This window comes from Battus philenor, unplaced genomic scaffold (genome assembly GCF_028537555.1).
Source record: "Battus philenor isolate CCGP_79_NKW_IND1 unplaced genomic scaffold, ilBatPhil1.0.hap1 SCAF_22, whole genome shotgun sequence".
NCBI lineage: Eukaryota > Metazoa > Arthropoda > Insecta > Lepidoptera > Papilionidae > Battus > Battus philenor.
In genome coordinates, this window is record NW_027181685.1 from 11,977,476 (window position 1) to 11,992,543 (window position 15,068).

General features: G+C 35.0%; 1 protein-coding gene across 1 annotated transcript in view; it reads right to left on the reverse strand.

Moving 5' to 3' along the window:
• The window catches only part of LOC137923618 (uncharacterized), an 87,950-nt gene that overhangs the window by 6,496 nt on the left and 66,386 nt on the right, over window positions 1-15,068 (reverse strand). The window contains exons 6-7 of the mRNA XM_068766835.1: window positions 6,392-6,556; window positions 1,422-1,572 (exon numbers count right to left, since the gene is read on the reverse strand). Of these exons, the coding sequence (XP_068622936.1) occupies window positions 1,422-1,572; window positions 6,392-6,556 (316 nt within the window). The remainder of the gene's footprint in view (window positions 1-1,421; window positions 1,573-6,391; window positions 6,557-15,068) is intronic.

Consider the following 15,068-nt stretch of genomic DNA (forward strand, 5'->3'; position numbering starts at 1 on the left):
TTCAAATATGCGCCGTTTTGTTCGATAATCTGTTTCCATCTAGACGGCAACTTCATAATACCTCCCTCGGAGAAGCCCCCCTCCTTATTTGCGAAGAACTCGGACAGCCACTTTTCACAAACCTCTTTTGAGTTCAACTTTACACCACCAAGGGCGTTCGCCATGGACAGGAACAGGTGGTATTCACTTGGCGCTATGTCCGGGCTATATGGTGGATGTGATAAAACCTCCCATCCGAGCTCCCGTAGCTTCTGACGAGTCATCAACACTACACCCTTCCTGTTGGCCAATTCTGGACGCTTCTGGTCGATCGCCTGCTTCAAGCGGTCCAGTTGTTCACAGTAGATGGTAGAATTAAGCGTCTGGCCATATGGGAGCAGCTCATAGTGGATGATTCCCTTCCAATCCCACCAAACACACAGCAAAACCTTCCTGGCCGTCAATCCCGGCTTGGCCACTGTTTGGGACGATTCACCGGCCTTCGACCACGACCGTTTTCGCTTGATATTGTCGTATGTGATCCATTTTTCGTCGCCAGTCACCATCCGCTTCAAGAATGGGTCGAGTTCGTACCGTTTCAGCAGTATATCGCAGGCGTTGATTCGGTCCAGAAGGTTTTTTTGCGTCAAATCATGCGGCACCCAAACATCAAGCTTTTTTTTGTATCCAGCCTTCTGCAGATGGTTTAAAACGGTTTGGTGACTAACTCCCATCTCCTGGGCGATGTCACGAGATGCCACATGCCGGTCTAACTCGATGTAGTCCATGATTTGATCTGTATTTGTCGTCACAGGTCTTCCGCCGGCTGGCTTATCCATGGTGTCGTTTTCGCCGGCTCTGAATCGTCGAAACCATTCCTCCGGGGTTCGAAGTGATAGAGTACCATCCCCCAAAATACCATTAATCTCACGGAACGTTTCTCTAGCGGATTTGCCTTTAAAGAAGGAAAACTTTAAAATAGCGCGAATTTCGGCGTTAGTGAACTCCATGTTTACACGTCTATAACTGTTGAAAGCAATATCCAAACTAATCATGCATAGCGTCGTTTTGTAGGTTATGTCAAGACCTTTCAAATTATGTATAGTATTGCCAGATACGAGCTCTGTAGCGCTTTGTACGTAGCCGCGAAATTCAAAAGACAAAAAGGTGGAAGGGAGATATTTGACAACCTTTATATGTACAGTACCCGACGATAAATATTGTACATCGACCTTTAGAAAGAGACTACCATCTAACTTCGGCTTCGTAGAGCACTACCTCTGTCCCACACTATCTAGGTGACGTTTTGTCAGTGGTTTTCGACAGAGATAACGCTCTACGAAATTAGCCGATTGTCTCTTTCCAAAAGTCGAAGTGCAATATTTATCGCCGCGTACTGCAAATACATATCGACTATTTTTCGTTACATTTTTTGTACTTACTCTGAGTTTGTAAAAACGCCGGGTACAAGTCTCTACATAGCAGTGGATCGGGCAAATCCCTGAGGAACTCCTTGAGTAGCGTCGCCACGTCATGTGGGCAGACCGCCGAGTCCAACGCCGCTTCTTGTGCTCTTTCCCACTCCTCCCGAAGCTGGAAGAAGTAAACCCTTTGATTATTCTACCAAATTACAACCAAGTTTTAATTATAGGGAGGCTATTTTGTTACCAGATTCTATCATATTGGGCTCTATGCGTCTTCTCATACGGGCATGGACTAATCTTTCTTTAATGTTCCTATTACGATCAAGACGTGTATGAATCCTTTGTACCTTGATGTTAAAGAATGTCATTATAGGGAAACTGAATTTAATTCTAGTTACTACACAGGAGATCACTAAAAATGATTTTAAATTCAATCTTTATCAGAGATTTCCATATATGTACTGATTCATCTCTTGGCTAAGAGACTTGAAATTTAGTAGCAATATTTATTATAGCTAGTTAGTGGTAGAAAACTGAAACCTAAGATTTTAAGACGCAGGTTTGATACTCGGGATATAGCCTTAAATTTTACACTGTGCTATATAGGATTGCCAATGCTCACAAATAGTTAACAAAAGATGGGTGGGCAGCGTCTTCCGTATACCATCATACCACACTGCGATCGCCAATCTACCTGCCAAGCGTTTTAATAATGGAATATCCTCCCATAGATATCTTTAGAATTGGTCTGTCTATGGACTGGAAACGACGATCTTTTTGCTACGTAAAGTTTTGCTAAGGACAGGTTTTACAAAACTCTACCCTAATAAGGTAGAGATATAGTTCATTAAGTTCGTAAAGCGAGAAAAGGACAGCTAATAAATATATGTAATTATTTTTTTAAATATATTTACTAGCATGTTATCTGTGGTACTGGTATATTTTGTGTTATATTGTATGGTATAGATAATGATGATATTATTTACGGTTTTGTGGATTGCATTATTATCTTGATTGGTTATGTTTTGATGAAGCTATGATATATCGGTTTCCTTCACCATTTGTAAACTGTGGTTATTTGGTTTATTTCTCATCAAGGGATATTAGACATAGAGGTTTAAAACCAAAATAATAAAACATTGAATCACCGAACTGCAAGCTACACATTACTGTTTAAAAATATCTTCAAATACAACACATCAATGTATATTTCACACGGCAATGTAATGCGAAATCAAAATTAAAACCGCTCACGCAACATGTTTCTTTTTTGTAAGATTTAAAATTATCTAAAAGAAATATTAAGACAATAAAACATTTAATATATCTCACTGTTGATGTTACATAACTATAAAATGAAATAACAATAAGTTTTGCGATATAGAAATAGCTTCTTTGCATGTGGACGTTATTCATTCCAGAGATTCGATGCTATTTATAGCAGATCTAATCCGAGCTGCGTATCTAAAATTTCTATTCCCGGCCTATTGCCCGCCGATCGACGAAAGCCTATCGTTGGCGTTCTAAGTGTCTACTGTATATATTTTATACGTGTTAAAATTTCGTGGAAATCCAAATATATAAATATAAGAAGCTGTTGAGAATATAGCGTTCCTCATATTGCTGGCCAGTACTACAATACTCTTATGATTAAATTATTTTTGCGCGTTCGAATTCAAAAATCGAATTCAGATTTGAATTCGGATGCTATCAGTGATGTGATTGCTGCCGTTGTGTTAGGATCGTGTAAGTTTTAAATAATCTATGTACATATGTGTATACACCTTCTTTGATCACTCTTGGCAATCATCTTCCTCTCCAAGGTCCTCGGGTGGTAGCTAACTCCCGCTCGTCAATCGCGTATAAGAATACTGGGTATCTCTGTGTTGTTGATTTACTATTTAACTGTACATTATGAAATAATTTGCTATTATTTTTTAAAGATGAAGTACTTTGTATCGATAGTATTTAAAATATTGACACAGACTCATTTGATGCAATGTATTTGTTCCGGTTTTTCATGAAGTCCCACGAACTAATGACTCACTTAAATTTTGAAAACATATTTAAATGATATTTTAACTAATCACGATATTACTTCTAATTAGATTCTCTTGTTTCTTTTAAGGATAGCTAACTTATGATCTTCTTGACTTGAAGACTTGAACACTGACATTATTGCGAGGCTAATAATAAATTTATACGTTTAGAAAATATGTAGAATTATGCGCGTGTATTGCGGATGTGGAAACTAAATAATTAAGAAAGAGAGGATAAGCAAACGTAGAAAGTAACCGACTTGTATTGTGGATGAGAAAATTAAAGAACGCAGGAAGAACGGAGAAATAAACGAAGGAAGTAACCGATATGTGTTGCGGATGAGGAAACTAAAGAACGAAGGAAGAACGGAGAAGTAAACAAAGGAAGTAACCAATATGTGTTGCGGATAAGAAAACTTAAGAAAGACAGAAAAACGGGAAGTAAAAAAAAGAAAGTAACCGACATGTATTGCGAATGAGGAAAATGAAGAACGAAGGGAGAACGGAGAATTAAACGAAGGAAGTGACCAATACGTATTGCGGATGAGAAAACTGAAGAACGGAGAAGAAAATGAAGGAAGTAATCAACATGGTCTAGGTGATTGGTAAGTTGAAGTTACAGTAACCAGGCCATGGGGCGCGACTAATTGCTGTGACTGTTGCACGTCCAGCCTTTGCCGCTTTATGACCAGGTTAGACTTAGGTTTCCCTCGTAGATTTTTCAAAGGACTGGTTGAAATCATCCTGCATCCAGAATCTTCGGACGGCTTTGACAAAGTTGTTTGTCTCGTGTGAGTGGATATCTCAAGCTGCGCTTTTCAATCTGTGATCTCCATTTCAGAACTTCAGGTTTTAATGACTATCCTTTTGCGCATTATGTGACCTGTACACAACTAATTTAACTTGCGTATTTTTGGCTATGTTAGAATTTAGAAGAATTTACAGAATTTTAATTCTGTGTAATTGTAATTGGAAAAATCTTCTCTTTATTTAATTGTAGGTGATATCTAGATATGAAGCGAGCAAAGCCTGATTATTTAGTTAGCTAGCGGTGTATGTGTGTCCGCGTCAATCTGGGTCAGAACGTACGTTGGTTGCGGCCCGTGCGTCGGATAGGGCAAAACATCTAATTCTGTCGGTCAACGCTTGGTTCCCGCCGTGTGCGTCTGAAACACGCGACTTGCGCAGATTTACAGTCGTATTTTCTGTCATAGCAACCGCTTCAATGTTTTCAAGTTTGTTAACGTTACATTGTAACTGTTTAAACTGAGCGCTGCGCTGATGGAAATAACAACATTGTTGTGCCGAAATTTAGAAACGTTTGCGGATGTAGTGCTGCAACGGGATTCGATTTAATATTACCATATCCAATACTTTAGTCTTTGTTATCTTTTCAGACGGAATAATGTTACCATATATCAAGTACACTGTCATTTAAATAGTAAGAATATAATCTTTTAGATGTTGCCTTGTAAATTTTATTTTATCGTGCATCGATGCCTAACTTCTACTATTGGATCTTTGGTGGATTTTAGTCATGTGTTTTAACTCATCGTCGATCGAATTGTTTTTTTTATGGCCTCTCTATTAGTGGCCTCGTATTTTACCTATCCTGTGTACACAGCGATAACTTACAATAATAGTTTATTTACTATTTTTTTATTTACATGCTTTTCTCTTTTCCATCGAACCAACAAAAGAAGGATGAAAGGATGGCATTAATCCTTTCATCCCTCTTTTGTTCGTCACAATTTTCTGCGTTCCATTTCATTCTTTGTATTCATTACATACTTCGCCTTCCCTCAACGAATAACTACAGGTACATTTGTACACACACAGGTACAAGTGTAAGCCTTGCTATTTTTTTGTATAATTGCCAACAAACAACAACAAAAAACAACAAACAAAAATGTGATAAAAATTGCAAACTTATTGCAATTTAAATTACAGGCAAATTTAAAAAAAGATTATATATATACGACGTTTATTGATTTTCATATTTATTTTTTACTCTGTTTCGCAAGATGTTATAATTGTGGATAAGAAGCAGGAAGAAAATTCACAACAACATATATTTTTATAAACTTTGATAATAAAAATTTATGGATATACACTTTGTCAGATATAGCCTAAATGAAAACAAAATTAAGCGAGATTATTGCCAAGGATTGTCGTTTTTTGAATATTAAGTTTATTGAAGAATATATATACCCTTTTCCGTCAATTTACTACTACCATACGTTTTGAATTTTATAATCGGTAGTCCAATAATGTTTTGCAGATTTTTATTAAAAATATCTAATTTCGTTTATAACAAATAAATTAGAGATTTTATAGCTGTTGAATATTTGGTAAAGTCAGTTTTTCAGTGTGTCGAGTGGACATTGTTTTTTTTTTAATTTATTGTAAACGAAGAAAATATTATCGTAAATATATTGTGAGGTCACGGTAAGAATATGACGACGTCGTTGTCGTGATTAATGGGAAAAGTGTGAATTATATAAGATAGTATCCCGGGATACGAACCAGGAACCTACGACCGCAAATCTTAGTCCTTTACCTTTGTGCTACCACTGATCGACAAGAATGACACGAATGCAAAAATATGTAAAACTGTATAATATAAATGATATATTTGTATTAATCTGTGTAAACTATTTATTATCATAGCTAGTGATAGAGAGATGAGGAATGGAAGAGTGCTTTCTTACATTCACCAAAATAAAGAAGGAGATTGAATGTTAAGCTTGTCTTAATTTAAAAATAGCGGCGACGGACTGAGCTCAATCTGTGTTTGGCACTAATCGGTGTAACATAACTCCTGAAGATGCCCCTTGGAGGGGTGAAACACGTGTTGAGTGATTTGGCGGTGGCAGTTGTGTGAGGATGGACTTCCGCCGCAAGGTAACGCCTGATTCCGTTAAATATTTGATTCAGACTTATTCATACCTGCCGAACTCTCTTCTTCGAAGCTGATACTCTGAAGAGGCCTAGCGTGCGTAGTCCATGACGCCGAAGGTGTGTCAGGCAGGCTGACACCAGGCCTGGCACCTTGGGACCTCCACTCTCGTCGAGGCCCGTCCAACCCCATTCTCCAGAATCACAGGACTCACTCTGAAACGCAAACAAAATACTATTGGATTTAAAAGAACCAGTTTATGTAATTTCATAGAAGGTTATTGGTTGGGATTACTAGGTCAATATCATCTTCATATGACCGATAGTCGCTCACTACAAGGCATAGGGAGAGCCAAAACTTTAAAGGGCTCATTTGTTAGCAAAAAGCTTCAAAAATTTTACACCTATTTCCAATCATTTGTACAAAGTATTTGTACTTTATTTATTATTTTTGAAACCATTGATTTTTGACTAAGAAAGGGACTAATATATAGCTACTTTCGCTATGCAGCAGTAGTCATGCAATGAAGTGCACCGCCCGCCAGCCCGCTGATAAACGCGCATACAGCAAACAATGCGATTTACACAACTACCACTGCTCAATAACTCAACACGTGTTTCACCCCTCCACGGAGCATCTTCAGGTGATGTTACACCGACCGGTTCATTGCACGACTACTGCTGCATAGCGGAAGTAGCTTTATATTAGTCCCTTTCTTAATTAGGATGGACTTCCCCAAGGTAACGTCTGAATCTATCAGACATTGATTTTTAGAAAGGGTGTACGTGTGATGATTTAATAACAAACGCATTGTGTGTTAATTTTTTTATACAATAACGTGGCGTAAATAGGCCCATCACTAGGTGAACAGACAACATAGTTAAGGTGATGAAGTAGCTGGATGCGGGTAGCGCAAGACTGGTCATTGTGGCGATGTTTGGGATGGGCCTATTCCTTGCAGTAACCGTCTAATGGCTGAAAAGTAGAAGAGTAAATTGAGTAGTATAGACTTTTGACTAACCATATATATTTGGCAACCAGAGATCGGTGTTTTAATACAGTGAACAGTCTAGTATGTTATTTTATTCATTTATTTAATATTCTTTATTGTACACGTTAAGATACATTTATAAGTTTTACAATAATATACAAAGTAGTACAATGGGCGGTCTTATCACACAAGGCAATCTCTTACAGACAACCATAGTATGGAAAAGGTAAAAAGTACTAATGGGTAGTTTACGTGTACAAGAAATACATATCTACAAACAAACGAACATAAACATACATAGACATACATACATACGTATATAACATATATACTTATAATAAATAAGGTTTGATACATATAATACAATAATAAATAAAAAACATCTTACTGACTTCGATCAGTATTGGTTTGATCGCACTTGCCTCAGAAAGAAACAGAAGAAGAAATAAGAAATGAATTAAGAGATAGATAATTATAGGTAAATGGTTCTTAATCATTTTCTTGAAAATAGGTAGTGTCTTATATTCAGTATGGTATGTTATCTACCAGTATCGTCGTTTCCTGCTCACTATGACTTTAGAGTCTTCAAATTAATAGTGAATAGGTATCTTCTTGGCAAGCATTTACAATTTTAGACGCAATCATCGCTTAACATCAGGTAGGAGGTAGAACGGGACTGGAAACGGAAACGGAAGTAGGAAAGAAGATCGAGGTGGGAACTATCGCCTTCTGAGTGGGCGACGAAAAGATTGCCTTCCGTTTATGAAGTATAGTAGTGGTTTAATTAAATAAGTAATAAAAGAAATTAGAAATTGTCGGAAACGACTTTTTGAATGCAAAAAGTACTAGAAAGTAATGGAAAAATATAAAATTGGAACAAATGAGATAGATAAAAAGGAGGAAAAATACTAAAGATGAAACAAAAGTACTGTTATATAAGAGTGAAAGAGAAGGAAGGATAGTAGTGTCCAGAAGAAGACAAGTAAGCCAAAAGAGTGTAAGATATTTTGACGAAAAAATAGTTGACAAATGAAAGAAATTGTGGAAAATATAAAGACAGAAAGAGATGTAAAAATAAGTATGTAAAAAATTATTTAATAAATTAAAAGCTATGTCCCCTGAACGAAAGATGGGAGTAGATGAGAGATAAATAAAAATTAAACAACAGCCGAAACGGAGGTCAAATTCTTTGCCAATAAATAAAAAAGGTGTGAAATTTTTTCTGATCAATTACCTATACATACACTGTCTGTGTATTGTCATGATTCATTATTCGAGTAAGTTTTGTCTGTCTGTCTTTGACTCTCATATTATAGATTGCTTGATCAGCTCTCTTTTGTTAGATAATTGTTATATAAACTAAAGTAAATATGCCATTATGTCGAACTCTTCAACTGACGTGTCTGTTGACGGCCAATGTTAGTAGAATACGAATCATAAATTTTATGAAGAAAGCGTACGATATTTTAACACATTGCACTTTAAACTGATTTGTGGGTAAACAATGGTTTAAATTTTATTATTGCACGTAAATCTTCTGAGCTAGACATTTGAGGAAGGTCTTTCGTGTTTAGACAGTTTATCGACATTCAATATGAGGTGGTTTTGAAATTGCATAAATAAACAAATCGGTATCTGTCCTATAAAACGAAAAGGTACTGCATAATGTTTTTTTAATATCTTTTGTATGCCATACTTAAAATTATATACCTCCTAATGTAACATGCATAATTTTTATATTAAGCGAAAGGGTTAAACTAGTGTCGAATCCATTTTTAAATTGCCTCCTTAACAATTAATTTGCTCCCCAGTAGGGCGCTGATTTATACAATTGTCTAGTATTAAATAAGAGAGACAATCTAAAAGATGGTCTAATAAATTGATAGATATAGAAAGTAAAATAAAATTGTAAGCGGGAATAATAATGTATTAAACTTTGAAAATGTTCCATGTAAATTGTTTATTCATGTTGCAATCTGAATAAAATCCAATCGCCCTAATTACTTTATCGGGTTTTTAAATATTAGAAATCTACAAGGTCTAATATGCCCTGTAAATTTTTTTTACATAACTTTCTTGCTTAAAATGGCGGTGATGGGCAGTTATTTTTTTTCTCATCAAGAATATAAAAAGATTATACGATGTAAAGTAAAAACTCCTCCTATTCGGCACACTAAGAGTAGATATGATCATGTCCTTATAAATATTTGAGATATACTCAATATTTAGTTTTTCGTTTCTCCCGAAAAAGTTGCATTTTAGAACTTATCATTATATTCGTTAGAGGTGTCTCTATATGTTTTATTACTGATTTCAATGTACATAAATAGTTTGGAAAATTTAATACGAATTGGATTCAAATTGAATTCCCTTAATAGCATCCTTGATGGAGTCTAAAATAAACTGATAAAGTTTTTTTTATACACTTCGTAATAATAATTAGCCTTTATAGCACGTATCTTATCTTATTTCTATGAAGTATACGCGTTTAGCGGGTGGAAGTAATTTACAACTAGTACGTTAAAGGAAAATGACAGTCAAGACTGATCGAGATGGTATGTTCACATATGCACAAAGAGTATTTAAAATGTACACGAATCTAACACAACGGCAGCGATCACATTAAGAATGGTTTCCAAACTCAAATCGGTGTTCGAATTTTCGAACGCTCAATAATGATTTTTTATTACTTCAAAAAAGTTTTTCATTGTGTTGTTTATTTTTAAATTTTGTTATTTTCAGCCAATGGACACCGACTGCATGGCATGCATGCATGGCCATAGATGGACATGACGACCGGTTCTGTGCTGTCCGTATCCAGCGACTTCTCATGATCTTTATTATGTCTCCGGTCCTTCTAGTGGAGGGTCATTTTATCAATTTTATTAATAAATAATCGCCTGCATATATTATAGTTTTTAATAAGTAAAGAGATGTTAGCTAATGCGATGATAATTTATGAGTGGTGTCAAAAAAATTTATTGTCCACCCTTGACATTGACATAGACAAATTATTTTCAATATCATTTCAGACTTACGACCTTCAAAGCTGGACATAGGCTTTACCAATAGATTTCCAATAAGACCAGTTTGAAGCGGCCTGTGTCCAAAAATGAATAAAAATCAAAATAATTTATTTAACTACACATTTATATGCGCTTTTGAATCGTCGATTATTTAACCATTAAAAGCAGTAAGCTTCCACAGACTCGAAATGCTGATCTATGTGGCGTAATAAAACTGAACAGTTGCAAAAAAAATTTAACAATTTTTGAAGTGTACATTATAATATCAATCATATAAATGAGTCAACGAACCATGATCAAATGATCAACCAAAAGCTCTTGAATTATATAATAAGGTTTATGTAATAATACAGTTTTAAAGTTAGATTTAAAACTAAGGAAAAGGAAGGAAGGAGTCATCTGTTTATCTTGTATGTGGACGTCTTATCCTGAGCTTGGAGATTTGTGGTCTCCACACAGTGGCGTACCTAGGGGGGGGCGGTGGGTGCGGTCCGCACCGGGCGGCACTTACCTTGGGGCGGCATTTTTTAAATTTACTTAGAGTTGTAAAAAGCAACATATTCATTTCATATTTATTTTCTTTCTTGAATAATAAATTAAAATTCTGTTCCCAACATTGTAATTTTGTTAAGAATTTTTTTAACAATTTCAATCAGTGTCGGTAGTTGCGAAAGAAGCTTCTCAAAATTGAAGTTGATAAAAAATTATCTTCGTTCTACAATGAGTCAATTAAGACCACAAAATCTTGCAATATTGCCAATAGAATAAGAAATTACAAATAATTTTAACTTATAATTAGTACTTAATAATTTATTTATGTGTATTCATTTATAAAAAACCACTATTTGATTGACTTATAATAGAAGGGGCGGCAAACTGGAGATCGCCCCGGGCGGCAAAAGTTCTTGGTACACCACTGTCTCCACATCACAATCTTAATGCTCCACCATTTTCAACGTACGAACGTAAAATAGATTTGTCAGAGGTGATAAACAGTTTCGTTAAATTTAATTTTGTTAAATGTTGCAAGTATTTAAATTGAGTTGTCAACTCACAGGAAATTATGAAACGTTTCCAAGTTTATTATCTGTAATAAATCTCGAATTCCAGATTATTAATATATAAATTACATTAAGATATCGTATTCATATGTTTGAAATATACTGTCGGAATGTTTAATGTATATTTTCAATATATTAGGACGACAAGAAAATACTGTCGCTTTCTTAAGTTAAATTAACACGACTATCAACAACCTTCGCTATCGCTTCACCTTCGCTATCAACAACCTTTTGTAATCTAGTATATAAATTTATAATGCTGGAGAGTTAAAAATCAATTGGTTTTTCTGTAAAATAAGTCGACAGCAACAACATTACTTTCCGATCCGATATTTTGAGAGACTTGAGTAGAGTAAAGAATAATGATTTTATTTATCGAAATCTTATATTGATAAAAAAAACCTTATAGTTATTCTAACAAATCCTAGAACAGGATTTATTTACACAAACAATCACTACCTTACTTTACAATCACACGTGTCGTCTAGCATTATGTATATGAATCAATATAGTGTTGCCCGATTTCCCAACTGAGCAATATAAACCATGCACACTGATTATTTTGCACATACGGACATAACGGTCTGAGCTCACTCTGTGTTTGGCACTAATCGGTGTAACATAACTCCTGAAGATGCCCCGTGGAGGGGTGAAACACGTGTTGAGTAATTTGGTGGTGGCGGTTGTGTGATTCGCATTGTTTGCCGCATACGCATTTATCAGCGGGCTGGCGGGCGGTGCATTTTATTGCACGACTACCACTGCATGTGTGGAAGTGGCTAAATATTGGTCCTTTTCTTACTTAGGATGGACTTCCGCGAGGTAACGCCTGATTCCATTAAAAAAATATAAAAATAATCACTAATCATTATTTTACGCCAACGGTTCAGGACATATACGTTACCTCCAAAGCATAGGACTCTCTTGAGATATTTTAGGGGATATACCATAATCGCCACGTTTAGTACGTGGTTGGCGATCGCAGTGTGACATTATATGTAGAGGACGCTACTGCACATTCTCTGCAAACTTGTTTATGAACAACGGCAGTCAATACAAAAAAATAGGTTGGCTATATTCGATTGGTGCTGAATAACGTTAGCCTTTTTGGATTTTGAATAAAATTTTAAAAAAGCCTACATCAGATGCGAGGCATGGCGTATTATATTGACTAATTAATAAGTACTCGGTTTTTTGGAGAAAGTTGTGAACATTTTAGCTGAATTGATGTGAGAGTTGGGATAGGATTGGTTTGAGTTGCCGGTGAGTGCTGCACTAAGTCTTTAATGAGGTAAATTGTATTACCTTATTACATTTATTATAGTATCTGTTATACTATTTCTTTTTGTATAGCATTAATGTGATATGCAGTGATGCAGAGAATAATCGAGAACCATATATATAGCCTGATAGTTTTTGATGGTACGATTCAATTTACTTGTGCACAGTTTGTACCAAAGAATCGCTGCGATGACTAAAGCAAAAATGTACCAAACAAATATCAATTAAATTTCATTTTTTGTTAAATATGATACTGTTACAACTCGTAAAATTGCAGGATATCTAATACGTTTGGTCAAGATTCACTAAAGGCTTTTTTCGTTTTATTAAAATTAAGAATATGTTACCAGTTTAAGTTGGTGTTTTCCAACATGTCCACGCCCCACAGGATGGCACTTTGGTTGTTAAGTGGGGGCAATTCGAAAGTAGACTTAGAACAAGTTTAACCCTTTTGATTTAATATATAAATAATGTTTGTTACATGGGGGAGAGGGGGCATAAGAATTTTAGAAAGGCTTTGGTGGGGCATAGCACCAAAAAGGTTGGGAAACACTAGTTTAGACAGTCTACTCTATCTATCTCTTTCTCTCTTTACTCTTCGATTTAAACTGTATTAAAGTCAGCTATGGTGGCGACCATGGTAGACAAAGAGGTACCAACACGTACGGCGGGCGGCGCGAAGCTTACGAGGCTATTTCGGTACGGTCGGAAATCGGGATGGGCGGGCGAGTCGCGTCATATGATAAAATTATCTCGGCCTTAATGAAACAGAGCCGATGGAAGGCCGCGCAGGTAACCAGACACCCGTGACGCGGTCGTGACGTCACAATACGTCATCCACGAGGCTTTAAAAGCCGGAACATTCCCGCGTGTAAATCAAACGTACTTTTTAATGTCTGAAAATTATCGCATTGTGTTTTATGCGGAACCATTATTTTTGGCCTTAACTATTTTAGCATTTTTTATAGGAGATTCAGTAGATTTTTCCATTACTTTTTACGATCTCTATCGTAGTGTAATTTTTACTTTTATTTCGTATAAAAATTCACAACTGAGAAATGTGAATTTGTCTGAAATAGATATCAATATTCACGAACTTAGTATTCTTTTAATTGAAATATTAATTTAGACACCTAATCATCTCGTAATATTTACACATATTTTTTAATAATTGTGTCAAAGTAATGCTCTTTTATTTACATTCTCTTTTATCTGTGGACTGAAACATGAAAATTCTAAATTCAAATATCTTTAAGATTTTATATCTTAATAAAATCATAATTTAATATCTTTCAAGTAGTTTTTCTAAATTCAAAAGCGGGTGTAAATACATTCGCTTTTGAATTTTAGATCGTTTTAATGCTATAAGCAGGAAGCTACCACCGATTCAGAGCGCTGATCTATTGAGAAGAGCCGGAAAGTCAACATTTGCTTTTTTAAATGAAATTAAATAATTTTTCATATGTACATTATAATGTCAATCGTGTTAATGAGTCAAAAAACCAAGTTCCACACATTTGTCGAACTAAAAACTGTTAAAGGTTATCATAAGATTTATTTAAAAGTAAGAAACGAAAGATCTCAGATATATTATGGGACTTTATTATATACGTACACCCAGATCGTATAGCTATATAAAAATACATTTAACTTCACATTAATCAATGTATGTTTCTTTAAAAGAAATAAATCATTGCGTTAAGTGAAATTTATGAGTGTTTTTAAGAGTGAAATCTATAACAAAATAACTCAAAAATTGAGTCTGTTTAGTTATAGAAAGTTACGTAGTTACTTAGGTTTTCAACTAAATTTTCATATAAAAAAACAACTATATGTAGAATTAATTATGTAAGAATATGAAACATCCTTGAATCAAAATTTAGTATTTACGGTTAATTATAAACATGGGTTTGATTAAATTATAAGGCAAAATTATCGTAATTATTTTTTTTCTTTTGTGACTATAGAAGATATATGGAGTGTACAGAGTGATTAATTATAAGTATGGCTGTAAAAGCTATGAAGTGGTAAATTTAATAGCTCATTTTTCAGCAAAACGCTAAAATACTTTTATACCTATTTCCAACCATCTCGTGTAAAGTGATCTGAAATATATATTTTTTCTATTGGAATGCGACAAGCCTAAATCTTCTGTTACTATAAAGTCTGTAAATAATAATTTTAATATGTAGTAATAATAATTACTTCATTCAATAATATTTTTAAAATTATTAATTTTTTGATTCAGAATCGTCGTCGCCTCCCTCAAAGATATCTATGGGCGATATACCATAATCGCCACACTTGGGATGCTGGTTGGGGATCTCACTGTACCACGGTACACAAGAACGCTGCTAAAGGATGGGCC